Source organism: Neopelma chrysocephalum, unplaced genomic scaffold (assembly GCF_003984885.1).
Source record: "Neopelma chrysocephalum unplaced genomic scaffold, ASM398488v2 Primary Assembly neopelma1_42, whole genome shotgun sequence".
NCBI lineage: Eukaryota > Metazoa > Chordata > Aves > Passeriformes > Pipridae > Neopelma > Neopelma chrysocephalum.
The window spans coordinates 9,119,717-9,145,339 of record NW_020897700.1 but is presented as its reverse complement, the minus strand read 5'-3'; the positions used below and the strand labels follow the sequence as shown (position 1 = coordinate 9,145,339).

At 37.2% G+C, this 25,623-nt stretch overlaps 1 protein-coding gene across 10 annotated transcripts in view; it reads left to right on the top strand.

The window, feature by feature from the left end:
- TENM3 (teneurin transmembrane protein 3) overlaps positions 1-25,623 on the top strand; it is a 1,346,985-nt gene that overhangs the window by 1,249,004 nt on the left and 72,358 nt on the right. For all 10 annotated transcript variants that reach the window (XM_027676660.1, XM_027676662.1, XM_027676663.1 and 7 more), the window contains 7 exons: positions 1,698-1,820; positions 6,401-6,615; positions 13,099-13,309; positions 13,809-13,910; positions 14,052-14,246; positions 15,573-15,773; positions 18,678-18,863. In XM_027676660.1, the coding sequence (XP_027532461.1) occupies positions 1,698-1,820; positions 6,401-6,615; positions 13,099-13,309; positions 13,809-13,910; positions 14,052-14,246; positions 15,573-15,773; positions 18,678-18,863 (1,233 nt within the window). The remainder of the gene's footprint in view (positions 1-1,697; positions 1,821-6,400; positions 6,616-13,098; positions 13,310-13,808; positions 13,911-14,051; positions 14,247-15,572; positions 15,774-18,677; positions 18,864-25,623) is intronic.

The following is a 25,623-nucleotide window of genomic DNA, read 5'->3' as shown; positions in this document are numbered from 1 at the left end:
TTAAAACAAATACAGTCATTAGATTATTCTTAAATAAAGATTAGATGATTCATAAATAAAGATTTCAGCTGAGGTAGGGTCAAAATAAAAATGGCTAATTCTAGTGATGTGCCAAAAATGGTGATGGTCAGATTTATGTTTTAAAAAAAGATGAGAGGGGAAAAAAGAAAGAAGTTTTTAGGGTCAAGGAACATTCTACATTATCAGACTTTGACAGGCAATTTAAGGTCTGAGAAGGAAGAGTAATAGTAGAGTCAGAGACTCGGAACAAAGAGAATATGTCATCTGTAGTGAGGATTTCAGTCTCTGAAGTATTCAGTAATAGGTCTTTAGTTGCATTCTGGTTTTTTGTTTTGTTCAAGGTAAGGGGGAGGGTTTAAGACAAAGACCTAGCAGACAGGATCTTAATTCTGCAGTTTTTGCTGTCTGCCTGATGAAACTTCCACTAATGCCTGTTCATCTTAAGTAGTTGCCATGGTCAATACAGAGAGATCAGAAGATCAGAGATGAAACCAAAAGGGAAGAAGAATTTTTTGTCATTTGGATAGAAGAAATTAATAACATTTACTATAGCAGTGATCTGCTTCAGAGACAGAAGGAGCAGGAGCAACAAAATATAGTGAATTATCTTCCTTATATTTTACACTAAGAGTTAAAGTACATGATTAGTGATTTTTTCCAGTGTATTTTTATTCCCTATTAGCACTGAAAGAACTGCTGTCATAGAATGAGCAAACTCATTATACCAAATGCAAAATAATTACAATAAAATTTATTTTGGTGGTATTATAGAGACATTGGAAGAGAATTAAATAATCCACAGATAGCAGAAAATCGCATATGTTGTGTGTATCACAGTATAGCTTTCAAGTGATTTGTTTTTTCATATATTTGCTCTAAAAGTTTAGATGTGGGGTTCATTCCTTAATCCCTGCTGATATCAAGGTCCCTAAAATTCCCCTAACACCATGGCAAGTTGACTCTGTCTTTCCTAATTGACTAAAGCTAAACTTTTTAACATGATCTCACCTTTTCTAATAAATGTGGTTGTGTGGTATTAAGTAGTTCAGGAACTTAGCTTATCCTTATCAGAGCAAAGTACCCCAGTGTCTGGCTCTGCTCATGGTCTTGGCCTTGTTCTGTAGACTAATGTGAGGAATGAGCATGTAACTGGAGGTTGTGCAGGGTGTTGTTGACAACATGAAGTGTTCGTGTTTAGGTAAGCCCTGCAACACCCACAGCACCTTCCTTCCTTTCTTCCTGCGTTTTTTCTTTTTCCTTTCTAGCTAACCAGGATGGATCTGTCTGCTGGGGAAATAATTTATTTTAGTAGGTCATTTAGGAGCTCATTTAAATGATTTGTCTCTTCAGAATGATCAAAAATGAAAAAAGAGAAAAGAACATAATTACTGCCTATCCTTTTGAACATTGATTTGGGACCGGTAAAAGGCTCAAAATGAGGCTGGTGAGCTTTCTGTCAACTGCGTTCACCGAAAGCACTGTATCATTAAAGGACAGTGGTAGTAATTGCTTAGTGCCACTGCTAAGTTGAACTATTAGTCTGCAAATGCTTGTTCATGTAATTTAATTTTTTAATGTATGAGTTGGTATTCCAGTGCAAAGCATGAAAAGTCATTATTTGTGCTATTTGTCATCATGGTTAAAAGCATCAAATAACCTGTGTCCTCTGCCACCAGCAATGCATCTATTTGGCCTCAACTGGCAGTTGCAGCAAACTGAAAATGATACATTTGAGAATGGAAAAGTGAATCCTGATACTGTGCCAACACATCCTGTAACAGTACCTGCTGGAGAAAATGGTAAGAGAAACAGGCACCAATCTTTTTCCTTCTTTCGGAACATTTCCTTTCTTTTATGTCTTACTTATATCACCAGACTTTAACAGTTTTCCTCCAAAACTCTGTGTATTTCATTTGTAAGTAATAGTAATTTTAAATCAATAAACAGGAGCGCAAGTTTCTCCTACCTAGCACGTGAAGGGGGTCATGGATCCTGAGCAATAATGTTGATCTTACTAGGAAAGCTAGCTGTCAACCAAAATTTCTCAGAGGAATTTACATGTCGTATTTCATGAGGATAGAAAAGCTCTCATCATATCCAGAGAAGCAGAACTTCCGCTTACTCTAAAATATTTGATAACACAATGGTTGTTGTGGGGTCCTCAGAGATAGCAGGATGGTGCTGAGCCTGGCTTGCACCATCCTGCCTTAGAGGCCAGCAGGGCTGGGGTCTTGTGTTATAGAAAGGGCCACAACAAAGCCAGGGAGCTCAAGGTGACAGGTCACACTGTTTCATAAGGGGGACCTGATACCAAGATTCAGTCTTTGGGAGTTCCAACAAGGTCAGTATAGTTTTCAGGCAAAATATTATGTTTGTGTGTGTTACCCCTGTCATAATCTCTTTTTCTGAAGAGTTTGCTCCAGAAAAGGCACTTCAGGAAGATTTTGCATATTTTCAAATCTTCTCTCTTAGCTGTGTTTAGAAGGCAACTCATGATGAAGGAGCTACATATGGCATGATGTCCTCACTATGGAATAGCTTGGATTTTTCTCTACGGAAGATGATGTTTTCTTCTCTTTTTTTTTTTTTTTTAATTTCTCTCTGAAATTTAATAGGTCAGGTGTAATATGTTCATTTGTTTTCTCAAAGGCTCTAGCATGTAATGTTGAGTCTTAATCATCCAACCAATCTATAAAGTAAGAAACAAACTTTCTTAATTTTGTTGTAGGAGCCTTTAAAATACAAACCACATAAAGGGATTATTTTTTATCGACCTTTTTCCATGTTGCCCTTTAAGATTCTCAAAACATTTAAGAGCTTGTGCACTTCTGGCTAACAGAGGCTTCAAAATCAATAGGTTTTGAATGGAAAACTTGATTTAAATGGTTGATGAATGCAGTGTTTGCTTCATTACACAAAAATCCATTTTCCCATTCACAAGGTACAGCTGACCTTACCACTGAGAAGGAGGAAGCCTCTGCCTGCAGCTGACATCTTGAAAATATTTCAAGTTATCACAGCTCCAAGTTATAGAAAAGATACAGCTCAGTTCACTCTTTTTGTCATCTTTGTAAGCCTATGAAACTTCTCTAGTAGGACTTTTTCTTCTTTCGTTTCTTTACCCTACTGTTTTTGTCTTGAAGTTTGATAGTCGTTATCTCTTTCTGTGTTCTTGTTTTGAATGAATAGCAAAAAGCTGCTCAATGGTTATTGAATACTGATGCTGCAGTGACAGCTTATCATCCTGTTGTCTTCTGCCCTCCATTGCCAGTATACTTTCTTGTATTAAATATATTGATTTTTTAAAATATTTTATAAATACTAATTGTCCTTTTTCCCTTGATAATTTTTAATTTTTTTTGCAAACTAAAACCAGTTATACGCTGCCTCCAAAATAAAAGGAAATAATGAGTATATCAAATCCCATTTTTCCTTCCTTATGTCCCTAAATACTATGCAAGAGAACAGGGTTCATTCTATCCACTGTTAAAATGCTGTCCTCTGCGGAATATGTTAAGCGGTCATTTATCAGCATACATCAATAGTAAACAACAGATAGACCAGAGAATACACATTTTAAACCACAAAAGAAGGACTGGTTAGGCAAACAGGAAAGTGTGATGACTAGATGTGAAATTTAAGGAGCGGGGGCCCCATGCTATCATACCTGGTACTGAAAACTGTAAGGACAAAGCAGTGCAGCCTTGATTTGGATACTTTGACAGCTGAACAACTTCCGGTACCACCCCTCTTTAGTGCCCTGGTAATATCCTGATACTCTGATTTAGACTTGAGAAATTCCAACCACCCTCACAATAAATGTGAATGAACATGATATTTCATGTTTTGCATTAAAGCTGTGCATAAGAACTCTTACTGTTTAGAAAGTGAAAACATGATGATGACACTGCAAAGATCTTTCTTATGCTCACTGAGATACAACAGGGAACAAAGAATAATTAGTGCCCTAACCTTGGGAGTGCAAACAGACAGCGACTATTTTGAGAGAGGTGGTGGGGTGCTAAAGGGGCATGTGGCTATAGGGTAAAACTACCTCTTTTTTGGTGAAGAAAGTGGGAGTCCATAGGAATATTGTCTGCTAAGTTTTGAACCCCAATAATAGGCATTCCTGGCAAGTTGGTCAAAACGTTTGATAAACTCCAACTTCCTAAGCTCTCTAGTTCATGTTTCAGTAGTACAAGTCAGTTGTTTTTCATGTGAAATGTAGAAATAGGGGAAGCAGCAGATCAATACTACAAACAAGTGTTTATTGTTTAGTGATTACCAGTCATCAGTGTGTGAATTTATACAATACAATATGCTTAAATTTGAAGCAAGAGGTAAAAAACAAATGCTTAAATAAACTGAAATAGTGAGTACAGATCCATCTTCTAGAATAACATATGAATATTATGAAAGGTAAAGTCCAAAGTTAGAAAAGCATCAGACTCATCCTTGAAAGTGTAAAAAAATGATTTCTGCAAGGTCAGATATTTCACTGACTCTTCTCAGCAGAACTCTGATCAGTGTGACAATGCAGTGAGACATTTTCAGTGACTGCAATGTGTTGTGACACAGCTCTGATGATAATAATACAAGCCCCCACTTAAGGCCTCTCAGCAGTGCTTCTGTACCTGTTTAATTCAACAGCAGTCGTGGTTCATCTTGGATGCACAAAAAGTGGTGAGGATCAATCTGTGACCTCACCTGGCATTTCAGATTTTAATCTATTTTTTTTTACAGTCTAAATGTTTGCAAAAAGGTTGTGTCAGTTTGTTCCATCAAATGATGAATAATGTAGAATTTGAACATAAAAGACAGGGCAGTATTGTCAGTTCTTCAGAACACTTGTATACAAACAAGTCAGCATCACATTCAGATGGATTTAGTTCAATTTTTGTAATAGGCTAGCTGCTGAAAAAAAAACGTAAATTGGTAAAAACACAGCAAACTCTAAGACTATAACAGCAGTCCTATTTTTCTTTATATTTCTTCACTCAAGTCTCACCTTGATGTACCAGCTGCTTAAATATGTCATTACTTACTCCAGAGTTGGCATATATTGGTAAGCAAGTTCTTACACCCATCTTTGCACCTTAGTCAGTTTTGACAGCACTGATTCCATTGTGTTCAAGTAGGCTTTGACCCTGGCACAAACTTCCAAGACTGCCTGTGTCCAGCTCCACAGCTTGGAGTTGGTGCCTGAACATCAGACCTGAGTTTTTGGCCTCAAACAGTCTTTCTGCAAACTCACCTAAACTATCCCACATTTTAAAGCTGGGTGGTGACGGTTTGTGCAAAACACTTATTAAGTGCATCATTCATAGTAATTCTGTTTCCTACAAATCTAGCAAATAGAAGACTCTTTAACAACCAAAACCACAATTTTTTTTGCTGTTTTCTGGACCTAGCTACTTGAACAAAAAGTTTGTTGGGGGTATCTAAAGTTCATGACTCATTTTCCCTCTTCAATGCCACAACCAGTAGTCCAGTTTTTCAGTGTTAGCATTTGACACCATGTGTCTTTTGCATGTTAGCATCTTCTTTGCTTGTTATGGGCATTTCCAAACCATCATCCCTGACCTCCTAAGCCTAACTGAGAGTTGCACAAATGCTTTATAGAGAAAAATCATTAATGCATTCAGTGCTATGTTCTTACTCATAGTGATTGGACTGCAAGATAAATACATATTCATAATATAAAAAGTAGTGAAAGTACCAGCCATTGACATGATAGTATACAGATTTTTCAGGAAACAGTAAGGACATGGAGGTAGATAAGGAGGTGATAACAAGCCTGAGACTAAGGCTAGGGAGTGCAGAGAATGTAGGCATTATGGCATAAGAACATAGGCGCAGTGGAGCAAGAAATATTGCCTTTTGTGGGGGGGAACACAAAATGAAAAGTAGGGAACTAGAGCTGTCGATTTTGTTAGCATTGTATAAATGCTCTGATATTTAATATGGTAAACATTGTACGTTAGTTCTCTTGACTGCTCATGTTTATGTATCTATTATTCTTAAAATCTGTATACTGCATTTCCCTTTATCTTAATTTTTTTTTTAGTGTGAGACTTTATTCTGGAAAACTCCTGTTAAAATACCTGGGGGGAAAAAAAGAATAGTTTATTGTAGATCCTGAACTGTCCCCGTAATGCTCACCCTTAGGGATGCTACAGCATTTTTAATTGGTAGGTATTTGTGGTATCTTTGCCTGTTTATTCCAAATCAAAGAATTCCTGGGATCTTATATTGAGAAACATTGTCAGGTAACACTTTTTCTGAGGTGATTCTAAATATTTGAAGGTTTATATGAAGAATGATTGAAAGCCAGAAAGGAACACTAATTTTTTATCTCCTTATTATTCTAATCTGTCAGGAAAATTAGGGGGATTTGCACAAGAAAACAACACTATAGATTCTGGAGAACTTGATATAGGCCGAAGAGCAATACAAGAAGTTCCCCCGGGAATCTTTTGGAGATCACAACTCTTCATTGATCAGCCACAATTCCTAAAATTCAATATATCCCTTCAGAAAGATGCATTGATTGGAGTATATGGTCGAAAAGGCTTGCCACCTTCACACACTCAGGTGAGAACTGCTTGCTTTAAAAGTAGGACACATTATTGAAAACTGTGAGTTTTTATCTTTTATATATTTTTCCTCTCTTTCGATTACATCCTTTTCCATTTTCATGATTTTATTTTTACTTTTTATACTTTATTGATCTCATGTGATGTCCAGAACATTTGTAATACTCTAAGTGTTGGGATCCAAAATGGGGGTGGAGAGTGTTCTTATTTGTGAGCTGTTCTAATGCCTAATCAATAATGATGCTTCAGATACAGAGTTGTTTTATGCACAGTTTATGGGTACATTTTTCCTTCTGTGGTACATAGACATATCTTTAAAAACCTAAGCAAACTAATATAGCATCTATGGCCACACACGTGGTTGAGAGTGCCTGAGAAACAGCACATTAGCGAAATTTCCAAACAAGAAGACAAGCAAATACTACAGTTTTTACAGCTTGGTGTCTCACTAAATAAATACATAAAAGACAAAATATGTAATATGTGTCTACAAAGATACAGTGAACTGGGGTTGTAAAAGTGACACTAGGCATCTGGTGTCTTAAAACTTTGTTCTTAAGTGCCCCAGAGGATTTATTGTGTTCCACCCTTCAGAGGTTTTTAATGGCACTTTTTATTGCAGGTGGCCGCACCTTTGCCTACTAACAAAGAAACACTCTTTATCCATAGTTAGAGAAAAGTTAAAGTATAAAAGAATGAACAGTCTTCTGGATTGGCAGGAGAAAGGGAGAATCATTGCCTGAGATGGTACTTTAGAATCAATTCTATTCATATTTTATTTTAAAGATTTAAGACCTTCCAAGCTTAGATTTCTTTCAGTGCAATATTTATCCAAGTCCTGTCTCTGATCCGTTTTTCCACCTGAAAAGGTATTTCAGCTCATGCTCTTCTATTCCACTTGGAGCAACATCTTCCTGATTTATATTTTAAGTGTATGAATTGGCCCTGGACACAAATCTAAGTATAGCAACCTAATGGTATAATTGGATCAAAGCTTGACTGATTATGCCTGATACACAGTTGCAACAGCAGATTCAAAACTGCAAAATTAATATATTTTAATGCAATCCCATATTTTTTTAATTTTTGTTTTCATGCTACTGCGCTATTTAAATTTATTTTGGTTTTTTTCTTCAAGCATATTTTTTCAAAGATGCAGAACATAGAAATATATATAATTATTACACCTATTTAACAGTATCAAACCACAGAGGGTCAGCAAAGCATCTAAAATCACAGAATGTTACATTAACTTTATTTTTTAGTTTAGTTTCCATTAAATTACAAACACTTCACTGAATGCAGAAAGTACACTTATGTTTACTTAAAAAATTTGATCCTCATAAAAATGATTAAGTGGATTTTCTTCAGACCTTCACGTATGAACACCTACCCTCAGGCAGACAACAAGCACGAGAAAGTCTAGTGTAAAGAAAATTGATTCAGAAAGTTATCAGCCATTGGAAATAGGGGTTTGGAATACAAATGCCATCTCAATGATAAAAATAATAACAGGAGTTAGGGGAATACATGTGTGGCAAGAATGAATAAAACTGAAGAAGCTGATCTGGATTGTGCATTTATATGAGAAGTCATGCAAGTAGGCAGGTCTATAAAAACAAAGATCCTTACTTGATTCCTTATCCTGTTAAAAGGTTGAAAATTAAATAGGAGTATTCTTTATCCAAAAACACAGAAAGGGAGACTACTAAATCTGTTTACCATCACCTGTGTTACACAGATTACTGGTTCTTATTAATGTTTAAGTATGATACAACAAAAAGAATCATAGGCAAATTCTGCTACTGTATCTTCTGTAGTTTCTGTGACATTTTGGATATATTGTTCTCAGGATATAGGTCAAGCTCTCTTGTCCTATTTTTGCCTGGTATGTAATTACAGTATTTTTTACAAACCATTGACTGACACTTGATACATTGAAAAATTAGGCATGCTTACTTATCAGTGCCCTAGTGAACTTACAGGGCTGCTGAAGATTCCCAAGGGTTCAAGTTTATCAGAATGTTTATATGACCTTGAACCCAGTGATGTCTACTTAAGTACCTGAGATAAAGCACATATGTAATCTCCTAAAAAGACAGTTTCAGTGAAAGGTTATGGGTTTTTTGGTGACTGTGCTCCTGCTTCTGGGGCAAAAAAAATGGAGTAAAATATCTCTTAACAGTTTAGGCCTTTCTCCAACAAAGGGATAACACAGGACTTTGATGAAGACACAACTTGCATTGGTAAAATATGTATTTATACCAAAGTAGCTTACATGAACAAAATAATGTATTTAGGCAAAAAGACATCTAATGAAACAGAAAACTGAGGGGGCAGCAAGCATAAATCAATTTATTGCTTTCTTATTTCCCTTAACCCTTATGGCTTGTACTGACAAAAGTTCCTAACTGCAAGCCAGGCATAGCTAGCAGGGTCAGAATAACAGCTGATGCTGGGCTTCACTGCATCCTTCCATCAGGCAAGGCAGCTTACTCATATGGCTCCAAATGTCATAGGAACATAGTACAAAAACACGTGAATGTCTACGCTGAGTTTGATCAAAGGCCTGTCTAGCCCTGCATTCTGTCTGTGATGGTGGTCATATGTAGAGATTAACATGGCAGCATGACAGTACCGTAGTTATTCTTCCCACAATATGCTTTTGACCTCCAGAGTTTTAAGGCTGAAGGACTTTGCTGAGTCAAAGATGCTGTCTTTGTATTTTACAGCCTTAGATAGTTTCTTTTTTTCAGTGAGTTTGTGTGGTCACCTTTGAACCTATGGAAGCTTTTAGTATCTATGACATTTGCAGCAAAGCTTAACTACACATCTCACACTGTACTCCTAAGTGTGTTTTGAGACAGCCTCCTGGTAGTTTTTGTTCCTCTCACTGTTGCTAGTGTTTTGGAAGAGGCAGTGGAGAGTTTCTCGCATATTTCTTCTCCATGCCACCCTTTTTTTATAGATCGCTAGTGTCATGAGTTGTGTTTTTTCCAGTCTGCTTGCTCATAATTTTTATTAAAGGTGCTTCAATCCTTTGGTCATCCTTGGCCTTTTCTGAACTTTCTCCAGCTTTAAGGCAGCCTTTTTGAGGTGTGGAGACCAGAACAACTCAGAACATAACAGGTGTTTAACTATGACATTGTATGACAGTTTCATACAATGGCTTAATGATATCTGCTTTTTGCTTTTTTTTTTAATCATAGAACTGATATTTCTGTAATCTGTCTACCACAGGTCCAAGATCTCGTCTCAAAATGATAAAAATTGGCTCAGGGTCCATGTGGATGTGTAAAGCTAGGGTTGTTTCATGCGGACTTTGAAGAGTAGGATCTTACCCATATATATCACTTCATGTCTGCATCTCTTGAATGCTATTTGTGCTTATCTCCTAGTCACAGAGTGACAAGTGCTAATAACAAAATTTATGCAAATTAGCAACTGCTGCTTGTCTCTCAAGCATCAGTATTTGAATTTTCAGATCTTTTGTTAAACAATAAAAAAACTCATTATTACCTGCACTCTACTAGCATTTGTAAAGTTGCCTTATCACCTGTCCCCCTCCAATATCTTTGCTAATTTGCCCGTGATACCCAACATGCATAACCACACACCACAGTCTTCTTTAGCTCCTTCCTTTCTGCTTTGGTGTTTCTACCAATGTCTGCCTTCTCTCCATTGTCACCTTTGACTGTAATAAGAAACTTGCTTGTTACATTTACCATCTTGTTCTCCACTTCTCTCCTGTACCCTTTGCCTGTTTATCCACCTCTTTTTTGTACCCCGTTAAAACCTGACAGTGAGTAAGAAGAAACTGGAGTCAATACCTGTCCGTAACTGTGCCACCTCTGATGACAGTTATCCTACCAGTGGGAGGGACATAATGAAAGTATGATAGAAATGAGGCTGGGAGAGATCTCAAGAAATCTTAGTTTACACTCTTGTCTTGGAACAGGATGAATTGTATATAAAACATTCCTATCAGTTGCTTAGCACTTTATTATTAAATAATAAGAGAATGTAGCAAATTTAACTCTTGTTCTGTCCCATAATACAAAATAATAGGGATGCAGTATATAGGAAGTGGTTTGATGTATTGTAATCAGGAAAGAATTTTTGGTTGCCTTGCTGTATTCTCTTTAGGTGCCAGAATTAGTCTCAAGCACAGCTACTATGTGTGTGTAACAGACTGATCTGAGATGCATAGTTCTCTCTTTCTGGGGAGTCATAAATAAATCAACCAGAAATAATTGACGGTGGCTGTCCATTCAAAACCCAATCAATGCAAGCCTGGAAGTCTTTGTGACACTTTCTAAAAATGTCAGTTCCATTGCAGCCGGAGAATCAATATGTTTATTTGAAGAGACTTTTAAGAGTAAAAAAAGGATTTTGGTTTAAAGCAAAACCGTAGGGAATGGTAGGGCAAATCAGCACCTTTAGTCTCAATATAAAGGTAATTAATTTATTCTAGTAGGAGGAAAATTAAATTGGCATGGTTTTGCTTATAAAGATAATTGTTTTTCCAGTCTATTTTTGTTGTCATGTCCTAAATATAAAAATATTAAAAGAGTTAAGATCCATTATTGTTTTTTGCTGGGGGACAGAATGAACAGTAAATTCCTTTCTGCATGGCATGTGAAATGTAGTCTAAAATGGTGTTATGGTAACAGCGTATGTCCTTATTACATTACAAATATGAAATCATTAATTGTACTGCGCTAGTCAGCCAGCCATTAGTGGTCAATCTAGTAGTGTAACCACTTGTTTCTGTATCAAAAATACAGTTTTAGTCTGAAATTGTCCTTCTACAAAAGTGATTTCCTGCTGTATACAAATGGCAAAGTCGCTCTTAATGTCTATAATTGACTTGTTAAAACTCAGAGCTCCCCAAGCTTTCCCTTTTTTAAAATATTAGTGAGAACCACCAGAGAGAAGTGCTCTTGATTCAGGTGAGAGTTAAAAAAACTAAAATTGTTTTTCTCTCTCACACAAAATAAGATAAATATTTAATTCTCTGACAAATGAGAATGTTGAATGGTTGTGAATAATTGTTGCTCTCCCAAAACGATCGCATTCGTTTTCATGTGATGCAGCACATACAAAGCTACTGAGGTACTGCATCCTAATCACATTATGTTCTATTCTGCTCGTTCAGACATAGCTGGGAAAGTGTCTCAGGTGTTGATGGAGGCGTATTAACAATGCATTTCCTTCACATACTAGAAAGGAGCAGTCTTAGAATAGCAGTGAATTTTGGCCTGCAATTTCAAGAAGGGATCATAAGCACTTAAACCCTTGTTCCAGGACAAAGGCTATCATATTTTCCTTTGTCCCAGGAACAGTTTGTGAAGGTCACAAGTCAGGGTGTAAAATCACTGATTTTCTGGTCCTGGGAACTGATCTTATCCCAGCTCAGCTGAATCAGTGGTTTCGTATGCTGGCCTTTACTTTAATAGGCCCTGGATGTAATTCCATTTGAGAAGGATCTCCAACGTGTGGGAAGATTGAAGGTTTATGTGTTACAGTTCACTTCATACAATAAACATGTGTCACAGTAAAAAGGAAACTTTGAACAGTCTTGGCAGGAAAAGCAGACACCCTCTACCACAAGCAAGAATGCTCTTTAATTTTCCTACCTGTTTAATTTTGCTCTATACATATTGATCTTTACATGCAAAAGAGGCAGAGGACAACTTTCAAGCCATGAGAACAGACTCTAGATAGTGTAAATAAGTGTAGGGCCTTGAGCAGTTTTATCCCTCCAGGTGCCATTAGCCTTAGTAAAGGTTAACATGCATCAAACCTTGTGTTGTGAGTTTGCTTGTTGTATCAGCTGAGATGCCGCTATATTTTTCAAAGCTCCACTGATGGTTGTTAAAAATGCAGTATGTGCTGTCCATTGACTGGAGGTACCATGTTTTTTTGTCAGTTTGTCATTTTCAGCAGTTGCAGTGTTTTCTGCTTTCCATCTCCTCTTTTGAGCTTCTGCAATGCAAAGTAAAGCTCTTGCTTTCCTTCCTCCACAATTCCACACTGTGCAAAAGGGGGATTGAGCAGTTTAATCCTTCATCTGAAACTGAATGAAGAAAAGTAGATTATTAGTGTTGGATATTATTATTAACCCATATGCATATAACACAGTTGGAAAGTTAGGTCTCACCTGTAATTCAGGTGACGGTCATGACTGAAGACTCATTTCAACTAATGTTTTCTTCCCCCAATGTATGTAATAGGTTCATTGGCAACTTGTCACTGAAAAAGCCACTCTAATAAGCATGAGAACTAGTTGGTAATTTTGTTTGAATGCTTTGCAAGGGGCAAAGAAAGAAGCAAGGTTTGGTTTCAGCTCCTGCTTCCCTGCTCCAAAAGGAAACTCTCGGTCAAAATACAAGCATGTTGTCAGGGTGTTGTGGGGAAGCTGACAATACCATGGGTCATCCCATGACTTTGTCAAGTTTCTGACTGTTTCACTTTGCAGTACGACTTTGTGGAGCTCCTGGATGGCAGCCGGCTGATCGCAAGGGAGCAACGCAACCTGCTGGAGTCAGAGCGAGCGGGGCGGCAGACGAGGTCTGTCAGTCTCCACGAGGCAGGTTTTATCCAGTATTTGGATTCTGGCATCTGGCACCTGGCCTTTTATAATGATGGGAAAAATGCAGAGCAGGTGTCTTTTAATACCATAATTATAGGTAAGCATAATCTTTAAAGCTCTTACCAAATGCTAGTTACTGGTCAGGTTTTTTAGAAATACATAGATAAGTTTTCATAGTTAAATGATCTTTTTTTTTCATGGGTTTTCCATTCATAGTGTTTCCTTTGCTGCTCAGAATAAAACACAGAGTGTATATTTTAATTTCTTCATCTAAAGCGTAAGGGGTGTACCTTCTAATAAAATGGTGCTTGAAAGAACACTGTTTTGAAGTATTTGTTAAATGACACAGGGCACAGATTTTAAGTATGGAGCTCATATAGTTTTACCATTATAATTTTAGCCTTTTTGTTGGAATATAATGTCCTAAGATACTGGAGGCATCAGCAATAGAAGATCATAGCTATTTGTGCTCTTCAAACAAACCAAACATAAACACTTCTTGGAGCAAGAGCATGCTGTCAGATAGTAGTGGTTTCACATGATAAGTACTTCATGCAGTGGGCATCTGTAAATTATCCTTCTCATTTTCCCTTTAGAATCTGTGGTGGAATGCCCCCGAAATTGCCATGGTAATGGTGAATGTGTTTCTGGATCCTGCCATTGTTTTCCTGGGTTTCTGGGCCCTGATTGTTCGAGAGGTAAATCAACCCAATGCTTTTCTCGAGTCAAAGTGAGCATGAAGACAAATACATAAGAAAAGCAACTTCTTACATGTTCTTCTTTATAAAGCTTTGGTGAAGACCTTGGTTTTAATTTTTCTGCCATGTTTTGTTTCACAGCAGCCTGCCCAGTGCTATGCAGTGGCAATGGGCAGTACTCCAAAGGACGCTGCCTGTGTTACAGCGGCTGGAAGGGCACCGAGTGTGATGTGCCTACAAGTCAGTGCATTGATCCCCAGTGTGGGGGCCGGGGCATTTGCATCATGGGCTCTTGTGCCTGCAACTCTGGGTATAAAGGAGAAAACTGTGAAGAAGGTAAATTAGGATATATTTACACCAGCGTCGGCTGTTGTTGGTCGGGTTTACAGCTGGCACATCCAGCTCTATCAATTTTTCTAGATCTAGATCTTATGCACTAACCATGTTTCTTCAAAAATCATTTTAGAATACTACAAATCAAGTTTGGGAATCACTAGTATCTCTGAATTCTACATAGTTATTATGCCCTATTTATTCTCAAGTAAGCAGTGGGAAAATTCTGAGTAACATGCATTATCTTTTTGCTTGCCAGTATTTTTATTTTTTTTCTGGCTGAGGTCAGCTAAGAAGAAAGCACCTAAAATACAGATGTAGGAATACTTAATGAATTTTCACAGTATAGAGTGAATCGCTAATGTATTGCATTTGTTAGTGATCTTTTCCATTGACCACATTGTGGAAAGTGCTGATTCAAGTGCATCAGAGTGAAAAGTGATGCATCATTTTTTTATTCCAGAGGTGTGCATAACAATATTGGTTCTAGTGTGCAGCAAAATGCAGTTCGTTTTCCATTCTGCTTTTTTAGGAAGTAAAAAGTGCCATTTTCTTCCTCAATCAAATTGATTTTATTGATCTCCACATACAAAGTAATGCAATTAAGTCTCTGGAATTAAATTTTCAGACCATTGACCCTACAAGTGTAACATTTTATTGAGTCAAATTGCTAAATTAAATCTCGTCATCTAAGGCACATTAAAGTGAATTAAGACAGATAGACAGGATGCAACTCATTCATTTCTGAGACAAGTCAAGGGTCCTGTACAGCTGTCAAAACGTATAGCAGTGGGTGGGGTCAGTTCATACCGAGTGCTGCAGGGAATCCCAACACTTGTTACACTGTGATTAGGCAGAATCAAGATCAGTTGCCTGAGACCCAAAGCCAATCTTGTTATTCAGAAAAATTAGCAAACCTTGAAAGATTCTTCATTAACTCAGAGATAACCTGTAATTGTCTTGATGACAGTTATGTGCATGCGCAGATTTCATAGTATCAGAAAGTGATGTGGAAACAAGGTGTTCTTACAAGGAAAATTGCAGCTATGCAAGTAGAGATGACAAAGAGTGAATTAACTTGTAGCCAGAGAAGGGAGGCTGGCCTCAAGATACCTTCGTTCACTCTGTCTTTTCCTCACTTATTGTGATGAAAGAAACGTGAACTTCTCAGCTTCAACTTACTAATGTTTACTTTAAGATGAGTGCAATGCTGCCTATTTCGTAAGGTCTTAAAATATGAATTAAGCCCAAAAGTGCCATGAGCATCTAGGGGTGATTACTGTTGTCAGGAATGACAGGTTTAAACTGACCTTTCTCATCTCCCTCCAGCGGATTGCTTAGACCCAGCCTGCTCCAGCCACGGCATGTGCATCCACGGCGAGTGCCACTGCAACCCGGGCTGGGGTGGCAACAACTGTGAAATCCTGAAGACAATGTGCTCTGACCAGTGCTCTGGTCATGGCACCTACCTTCAAGAGAGTGGTACCTGCACCTGTGACCCCAACTGGACAGGTCCAGATTGCTCCAATGGTAAGAGTTCAAAGCACTGGCATTTTGTAAAATGTTGTTATCTTAAATAGCAGCATTTTAATGACAGTATTTTGTAAAGACCTGACCTGCTGAGCTGACTGATGTCTTGGAGTTGACTTCAGCATGAACTGTGAATTGATTCAAAGGTTCAAAATAATTGATGAGTTTGAAGGATTTGAAAATCAATATATTTGTTTGTATCTTTTAGCTGCATTCACCTGGTAACTTCAGGTATTCTGCATGGTCTTACCTCATACATCTGTTTAGAAACTTGAAACTACACTTGTGAAACCAGAGACAGTCACATTTTAAAAATCTCTTCTACTATTTGGAGCCATTTTTCTTGAAAAACAGACAGCATTCAAGTTTGAAGGCAAAGAGAATGCGGGAATGAATCTTAAACAGCTTTCAAGGCAGGGTACAGGCTGCCAAGGTGGAAGGAGTTGGTAGGAGTGAAGAACAGAGGGATTTCTTGAAATATTAAATTGAGCTTATTAAAACCATAGTCTGAGCTTAGAAACAAAAGGAGAAAACTAGAGGTAGTAGCACAGAGAACAAAATCTAAATATTTATAAAGTATGACAGCAGCTTTTTGACAAATATGATTTTTTAGGATCTTGTTTGGTAACCACATATCAAAAAACAAATCATGTCTAACTGTGAGAAATGTATTTGTCTAAACCAGTTCACCTAAGAACTCAGACATTTTGTTAATGAAAACTGAACACATGGGCTAGCTGGGTTTATGCCAGCTTATGAATAAATATAACTTTTTCATGAGGAACCATCTTTTTAAAACAAATGTACTTCCTGACCAGGATCTGTGATACTCCATTATGTTTTATGCATACAAGAGCGATAGGACAGAGTTCCAAACATTCAAGACAAAGTGACAGAAGAAAATGTTGTCTTCTGTGAAATTTGTTTAGAAGAAAAAAATTCTTCTCTGAACATTTCTGGCACTAAAACTGACTATTTATGAGAGACCCTTCCTCATTCTCAGACAAAACATGGATCCCCTATTTATTGTCACAATATTCTCTACACTTTTTTTTGATGGCCAATTATGCTTCATCTTTTACTTATGTTTCAAGGAATGATTTGTCATTAAAATACCATAAAATGTTTCTGATCTCAAATATTTCAAGTATGTCAGACTCAAAAAAGAGCTTTGTAAAACTGCGCGCAGATTATATGCAGAAGCTGTGCAAAACGACCTTCAGAGTAGTACACTAAAAAAGTAAATGTTGCCCATAAACATGTTGTTAAGTTGCTCGATGAAGAAAAGAATGAGTTATTTCCATCAGAGGGTTTTATAGGTTTGAAATCAGCAGAGCTTTCCTCTATCTTCATCAGCAGTTTGTCCGTTAATTAGCCCTTCAATTCCACTTCAATTAAATTAGCTCTAATTAATAAATTCATTACAAAGATTGACGCATCTTGCTCAAAGCTAGTGTGCTAAAAGCTGATAAACACCTTCACCCTAATGAAAAATTGATTAGATTGAAAAGAAATAAACCTTTCTTTCTTGGAGCTGTGTTGACGTTTTGTGCCTCCTGAAGTTAACCAAACCATCTTGCATCTCTTAATCAAAAATTTAATTCAAAGTAGATATAAAATGCTATATAGGGGGCAAAAAAAAGGGGAGAGGGAAATCACAGCTGTCTTTCTCCACAGAGGTTTTGGACTGTTTCTTACAGGAAATATCGCACACCTTGATACTGTTTAATGTTCCACAGCACTTTGAGACAGCTGGGAAGAAAAACACTGTTGATTGGGAAGCTAGAAACCTTTCCTGCACTGATGTAATTTTCTTTTGCCATTAAAAATAGTTTTGATCTTTTTATTCCTAAATTACTTGTTGTCTTTTACAAGAAAACAAAAACTAAATACAGCACTTCTGTGAACCAGTACGTGGCTACAACCAGCTGTATGCCAAGAAACTAAAGAAGTCCCTTAGGCTGTATTGTATCTCCTCTTGGTTTTCTGTTGTTTGCTTAGCAGAAGTAAAGTTTGCTGGAATCTGACTAAATGAACCAAAACTGTAAATGCAAAATCTAGCAGTCTAAATTATCATCTTGTATTAGCTGAGACTTAATATGCGTTGTTTGGGCTCTGACTACCTTTGGCTGTTAATATATTTTTCAATTACTCTATCAGATACAAGATCCTGTTACTATATGTAAATGACAAGTTAAATTGCTGCATGTTGATTTATTTTTTTTTAACAAACTATTATTTAAACCCGACTGTTCATAGCTGTCACTGATACAAATTTACTGAAAGTAAAAGAGAATCATCTTTTATATTTAACGGATATGTCAGTGTGTCAGCATAGTAATAATTTGTCTCACTAAGGCTGATTCTTTATAAGGAAAAATGTGTCAGAAATGGCACATTTTAACTTCAAAAGTAAACAGGGAGAAGGGTATGGAGGGGAAACCTTGTTAAAATGAACTTCATCATATTAGATTTTTACTCACAACACACAATGATTTAGGTATATGTTGCATTTAGTCACCATGAGTACAGTGTAAGTTCAGCTAGGTCTAAGTGCCATGTAATCTAAGATAAAAACGGTTATTCGTAAGACATATGTGATCACAAAAAACATGATTGAAAATTACTCAGAGATAGCAAAAGAGCTGTGGATGCTTAAGCATCAGTAAAGTATGCTGGCTAAGTGACCATGAGCAAAGAGATAAAACTGTACTCTCTGTTCTGTTGGGTCTTACATAAAAATGTCTTTCACAGTAAATTCCTTTGATTTAACTTTCAAATATTTTGCCTTTTTTATTCTTCACATGTTGAATTAAATTGTAGCAATGCTAATTAATATATACCCTCTCTCTCCCCTGTGCTCTCTGCCCCCTTTTCTCCCCCTCTCTCTCCTCTCAAATGCAGAAATCTGTTCCATGGACTGCGGCACGCACGGTGTGTGCATGGGTGGCACGTGTCGCTGTGAGGAGGGCTGGACGGGCACAGCCTGCAACCAGAGAGCCTGCCATCCCCGCTGCGCGGAGCATGGCACCTGCAAAGATGGGAAGTGTGAATGTAGCCAGGGATGGAACGGAGAGCACTGTACCATTGGTAGGCTGGCTATGCTTTACCCTGTCTTCGCTGCAAAATTCAAACAGCCAGCGCTGCTGGCCACGTCTGAATAAGAAGTGCATTACTTTGAAGAATGTCTCTTCAAAGAGAATATTAGCACATGTCAGTCTGTGGAAAGGAGTTGATATTTTAAGAAAGGAAATGGTTATATAATGGGTCATGAGTTCTTTGTACCTAGTGTGGTATGAAAAGAAGGTGGAAGAATTTCCTTTTCAGTCTTTTCCCTTTAACTGCCTTTCACTGAGGAGGAAGTTACTTTTATTTTTAACTGTAAATATATTACTTGATTTGTACTTTTCTGTTTTTATGTGATAGCTTTATGTCTTTTGGAAATGAAGCTTCCTATTGTTTTTCTTTCTTTTTTTTTTTCTTTTAAGGAGAAGAAGCTCTAAAAAGTGACTTGCCTATGCAAAAATGTTGCTTCCACCATGTAATAAATGTGATATAGCTGCCCAAAATTATCTTCCTGTCAACATAGTGTTCTATTTTAGAATGCTCTCAAATTTATTACATGTTAATAATGTAACAGCAGTTTAATACAGCTGATTGAGAAGAAGCCGTCCTTATTACAGCTTCTGTGTTTCTGTAACCAAGTTAGTTCTAGTGCCTGAAAAACTTTGGAAGTTACTGTGCCTTTATCAATGGAGCTTTCCATACTCAGTTATTTACAGTCCGTATGTCCCATATACAGTAGGATATCCCTCTCCACTATGCAGGCTTTGACAGTGAGGTGGCATGAGAAATTATGCATGTAAATAAGAAGACTAAGAAAAAGTGGAGCTGTGGTGCTAAGAAATTCCCTTCCACCCTAATTCCCCTTTGTATAAAACACTGCAGGTCTGTTAACTCTTGCATGGCAACAGGTAGGAAGCACAGGCAAAGGAGCTGGCAATGGTCTACATGCAAGAGATGCCCAGTTTGTACTTTGGTGAGTGGGGAGCACACAGTTTATCAAAGGCTGTGACACGAGTAACAGTGCGACTCTGAAGTATTTATGGGACACATCTCCCAAGTATGAGAAGCATCATGGCTAAGCACTTAGAGGTGGATTGCATAGGCAACAAAAGAGGTAGCCACAGGTCAGACAAAGGCAAGTGTAACATTGAGTGATGCGGAAATCACGGACAATCTGAAGAGTCAAAAAAAAAATTCAGTTAAAAATCACATAGTTTTATGTTTGGAGACATGGAGGAGAGAAAGTTAAAAGAGGTGATGTAGCTGAAGCAACAGGATAGGACGGTAGGTCTAACAGGAGTGGAGCTGATAAATGTGAATATGGAACGATTTCCTTTTAGCACAAGCTAAAAAGAGGCTGGAGAATCTTAACTTTCATGGAAGTTTTGGAAGGACTCTAATTCTGAATGTGTTAGCATAGCTAAGCCATCACTGGGGCACGAGTATTTTGAAAATAGTAAAACCCAAGCTCCGTTCCCGGGGCATTTATAGCCCTGACTAAGAGGTGGGTGGGTTTCCTGTGCTTGTTGTTCATGAGAAGCAGTGGTGGGAGCTTTGAGGGCAGGGAAATCGAGGGCCTGTTACAACTATATTAACTGATAACCACATCATTGCACCAGGAAGATGAGGCAAGGTTTTGTTTTGTAGAAGGGAGTCAGGTGTGAAAGTAGTAAGATTGACTTGTGAATTATTTTTTACAGCAATCACAATTGATTTTTTTTATTACTATTATTATTTACCAATGAGACTGCTCAGACACAGGAAAGAGCATGAATCAAGGTGCATCTGCAGAATCACAGGGAGAATCAGTAGGGTTAACATTTTGGAGGAACTTCGAGAAAACATGCTGACAAAGAGAGTAGAGAGGTGGGGAGAGAACTGCTTTCTGAACAATAAAAGAAAGTAAATATTTAGAAGTAGGATAAAGCCTTTCCCTTGACTGCTTTGACTTGCCAAGGAGCAATTACTCAGCAGATTGCTCTGCTGTTGGTCTCACTGACCTTGGCAGCATTTCAAGGGTTGTAGTTATGTACAGATGAACTGCTCTTGAACAATTTTTCCAACATATTAAGCACAAACAAATTTTTCCTCAGCACTGGGCGAGCAGGTCTGTCTTCCCACCTGTTTATTCTTTAAATGGGTGTTTACTTTGTGGCTGCTGCTGTTAAGATAGTTTGATTTGTTATTGTTGCCCTTACAGCCTCCAATACAAGTAAGGAGGTACAAGCTCTAGCCTGCTGTTATATTTATTTTTTTAGAGCTGTTTTTTTCAGGAGCCCAGTGTTATGGAGAAGCCAGGTTTTTTTATTGCTCATTTCCAAGAGTACTTACTCTTTGTGGGGTAAAAATTGCTGCCTCCTCAGCTTGGCAGATGAAGAGTCAAATTGCTTTTCTCTCACCTGCCCTACAGTAGGTAATAGGTCTTTCTGAGCAGTAAATTTCAGAACACAAGGGACTTCAGAATGTTTTTCTATGCAAACCAGTTTCTTATGGTCACCCTCCATTTGTAACCCAGGCATTTTATGCCACTTACAACTCTCGACTTAGTAGCAGAATCTTTACATAATTTATGTTATGCATATGAAAGACTCCCTCTCATTCTTCCTTTATATGTCTAAAAATAAACAATTGCACTCTTCTTATTTCTGAAAGTCATTAACCATTTAGCTGCCCTACTGTGAAGTACTTTAGAAATGCAAATGTGTTTCTTTGTTGCAGCTATTATCTGGAAGCTGTGAAGTGCAACAGCCAAAATTTACAGCTTCTTTGGGAAAGGAATATTCCAAAGAAGTTGCAAACCTTAAAGGCAATTGACTGTATTCACTTTTTGGGAAAGGAATAGACCTCCAGATCTCTAGGTGGATGTAAAGAATGGGATAGATAATGTATGCATTACTCATGGGGGCGCTAACTGGAATGTATACTGAATCATCTAAATCCATAACTCTTTTGTTCAAAGAGTTTATGGTATTTTTGTGAAGCGTGAATGCTGTTTAAAATGGTAAAAAAATTTTTGCTCCTCAGCTAATGATTTTTATATATTTCTAAATGCTGACTATTTGTCCAGTCTCATTTTCAGTTAACCCACTGGTTGTATTGTAAGTTGATATGTTAAAAGGTAGAATGAAGGAAAAAACAAACCTATCTCCTTAATTAAAACAAGGTAGTCCTCAGTTTTATTTCTCTCTAATATCCTTTAAACCTTGATTGCTTTTTGAGTTATGCTGACTTTTACATATATTTCAAAATATTCAAATGGAATTTAGCCAAAGGAAATTCTGATTTCTCTCAACTCCCAGATACCTTTCATTGTGTTGGGTTTTTTTATTTCAAAACTTCAGAAGGTTGGGAAGCAAAATCATAGGTGATTGCAAAGATTTGCTTTTTTTGTTCAGAAAAAAATTAGACATTTGCTTACCTGGGTTAAATCTCAGTGTTTCCGTAAAGCTGAGGAAGACTGGATTCGCAAAATAATATACATATGTATTTTATATACTTTGATTTGTGATAGATTTGTAATAGACTAAATAAAGTGGGGATTTTTTTATTTGTTTGAAGCAATGTGTATTGTAAAGTTGGGAGGATTGATTTGACTAATGCAGTAAACCTGATGTGCGTTGCTGATATCCACTGTTCCATGACGCGTCTTTGGCACGGGGTAGCTCCAACTTAATACCACACTTGATGTCAGCCACACTTGTGAGTCATTCCCTTTGCTCTGAACACATACTTCTACATATTTATATCAAAGATCTTCATCAGATAAGTGTGTGCTCAGTATTTTGATAAAATGAATCTAATGAGAATTAACAAAACTCGAGACCTGGTGATATTGTTTAACATCTTACAGGTTTGAACTAAACACTGTCTATGTATATTTCACATTCTAAACAATTTAAGGCACCTCATTTGCTTAACATCTTTTCCCTCTTGAGAACTGTAATCATAAAATCATAGGATCAGAGAATAGTTTGGGTTGGAAGGGACCTTTAGAGATCAACTCCCCCTGCAGTAGGCAGGGACATCCTCAAATAGATTTGGTTGCTCAGTGCCTCGTCCAGCCTGGCCTTGAATGTTTCCAGGAATGGGCATTCACCACCTGTCTGTGCATTCACCACCTCTCACTTGTTCCAGTGTTTCACCACCCTCATAGAGCAAAACTTCTTCCTTAAATCTAGTTTGAATCTACCCTCTTTTAGTTTAAAGCCATTACCCCTTGTCCTGTCACAACAGGCCCTGCTAAAATGTTTTAATGTAATGTTTTGCTATTTCCTGTATCCCCATGAGAACAGATTAAATCAACAGTTTGCTGCAAAACGATGGAAAATCACCTGTCAATTGTTTATTTCATCTGGAAGTGACATTCTTGGCTCTGAGGTGAACATCCATATATTATTTTTTGAAACCTGCATTTCAGTGTGATACAAGACCACATATGCACAGCTGGTGCCCAGGTGATAGCCTGGATGAAAATTTGCTCTGTAATTAAGTTTTCATAACACAGTTGTAATAAAGTATGTTTTTGTTTCCTTTCTGTCCTGGCTTGCAATGAGTTCAGTGACCCTCTCCTGTCTGAGTAGTTTTTTGTGAGATTAGAACAGATACTATTTCAGAAAGTCTATTATTTTTTGTGAGATAACTGTCATGGACCATGAGTATATTAAGTAACTGTCATAGGGAGCCCATAAATATGAATACTTTTCCAGCTGCTTTTCCATTAAACTCTGTTAGCTGAATGAAATTAGTAAATAATTATGTTGGTGGGGAACCTCCTGTATCCATGTGCTGTGTAATATCTCAGTTTTACAATGCAGCTTAATTTTTTCTATAGACTAAATTAGTTTTAGCGTAATCTAAATTGCAAATCGGCCAATTTGCATTAAAACTATGCCTTCTTGTTCAGAATTGTCAACACCTCTTTTTTAAAAGTCTTTAACATTAAGCGTGGGTGGGTAAGACCATCTGTTTATAAAGCTTGCCTGCAGCTCCATTACTTAACACAAGACAGGTTACAGCTGTTTAATTGTTATCATGTTGAACGATTATCTTTCAATCCAAAATTAATATTTAAATATGTGTGCATGGAAAGCATATCGTTAAACATAAATGAGGTACATGTGGATTAATGTCAGTAAGCATTCATATTAATCCCTCAGGAGGGCTAAAGTTAGCATCAGGGTACTTCTGTGCTACTTTTGAGTGCTGCATGAGGCTACTTTACCTGGTATACAGAACTGAAAATTAAATCCAGTGGTGGTCCACTAAGTGTACAGCCTGTGTTTATATTCCAGTGAGAATCGGGATCTAATTGGTTTATCTTCTAAGAATTTCCCCTAAAATTTTGTTGAGGAAAAAAAATAGCAAGGGACAGCAAAGTATTTATTTTGACCCTTTCCTTTTCATGAAAAGACAGTAGCGTGCCATTCAAACCAGTCAAACCAAAAAAAAAGTTTTCTTCAGCAAGAAGTTTCTAGTTTCAGCTATTTTAGCCAGAAAAACAGGAAAGTCATCTGGCTTAGATATTCAGAATTAAGAAAAAAATAACATGTAGAGCACACTCCCATAAGCGTGTTTCCATTAGCACAGACTCTGTTCTGGTGACTGCTTAAAGTGGTTTTCTGTCTAGGGACGTACACGAAGGCATCTCTGTGCTGGTTTTCTCTGTGACCAGCGTAAGTACAGAAATACAGCTAGTGCTGTGGAACACTAAGACGTCATCTACTCCAGTAAGTTATATGGTCTGCACCTGTTCTCTTCACGTGTTTAGCTTAGGGCTCCTTATATTGCAGATTTCAAATATGACTGCAGGGAAATGACACTTTATCTCTTTACGGATCGGAGAGCAAGTAAAGACAAATGTGTTCCTCCAGCTAATTAAACAAAGTGCTTACAGGAAAATTGATATGGCTATAAGTCATTGCACTATACATTTTTGACACATGGGCTTGACAGAGTAAGTCATGGACCAGTTTGAGGGCTTGATCTGTCTTCTCCACATCTGCATGTTAGCGGGAGAGCAGCATGGATAACCAGTGTTACAATCACCACCATCATTTTAGTGTTGATGCTAGTTGCCAAGTATAGTTTACTTTTCTCTGGAGTTGAAATTTCTTACAGTGTTTACATTTCATAGTGGTATAATGTGTCACATATTTAATATACTTTAATGCATTCATGGGAATTCTTCATAAATTTTAAGATTCTTTTGAAATTTTAGAATTTTGATTAGAAGGAAATTTTTATCCCTTAAATTGGAATAATTTCTGCTGTATGAATATGTTGTGTAGTTATCAAAATTCCTAAATTTATGTTTTTCTTTAGTTATGAGTTCATGGATTTATACCTGAGTACAAATTTCATCTTAAAAGTAAGATTGTATCTGAGTGAAGGTATGACCTTTGTCATTCAGTCTTTTATCAGATTAAGTCAACCAAATATTCAAAATTAATTCTATCCAATATCAATTAGTTCACCACAGTATTGTGAGTGAAATCCTACTTTCAAAACACCTGACTACATTGCAGTTGGGATTTCACAACAATATTTATACCAGTACCCTCAATGCTAAAGCTCCACAAAAAAGAGATGATGACTTTTTTGTCACACAGAGGACTGATAGCTACAGTTTAGCAAGATTTTGTGAAATCCAGAACAAATTTGGTTTTGATCTTTCCTGTGCCTAAAGGTCATGTTATTAATTATCCAGGCCAGGCCTTGAATATGCAAAATATTTGTCCATTTGGTAACCATAAAAATACTCAATTACCAGGTGAATTTAAAGTAG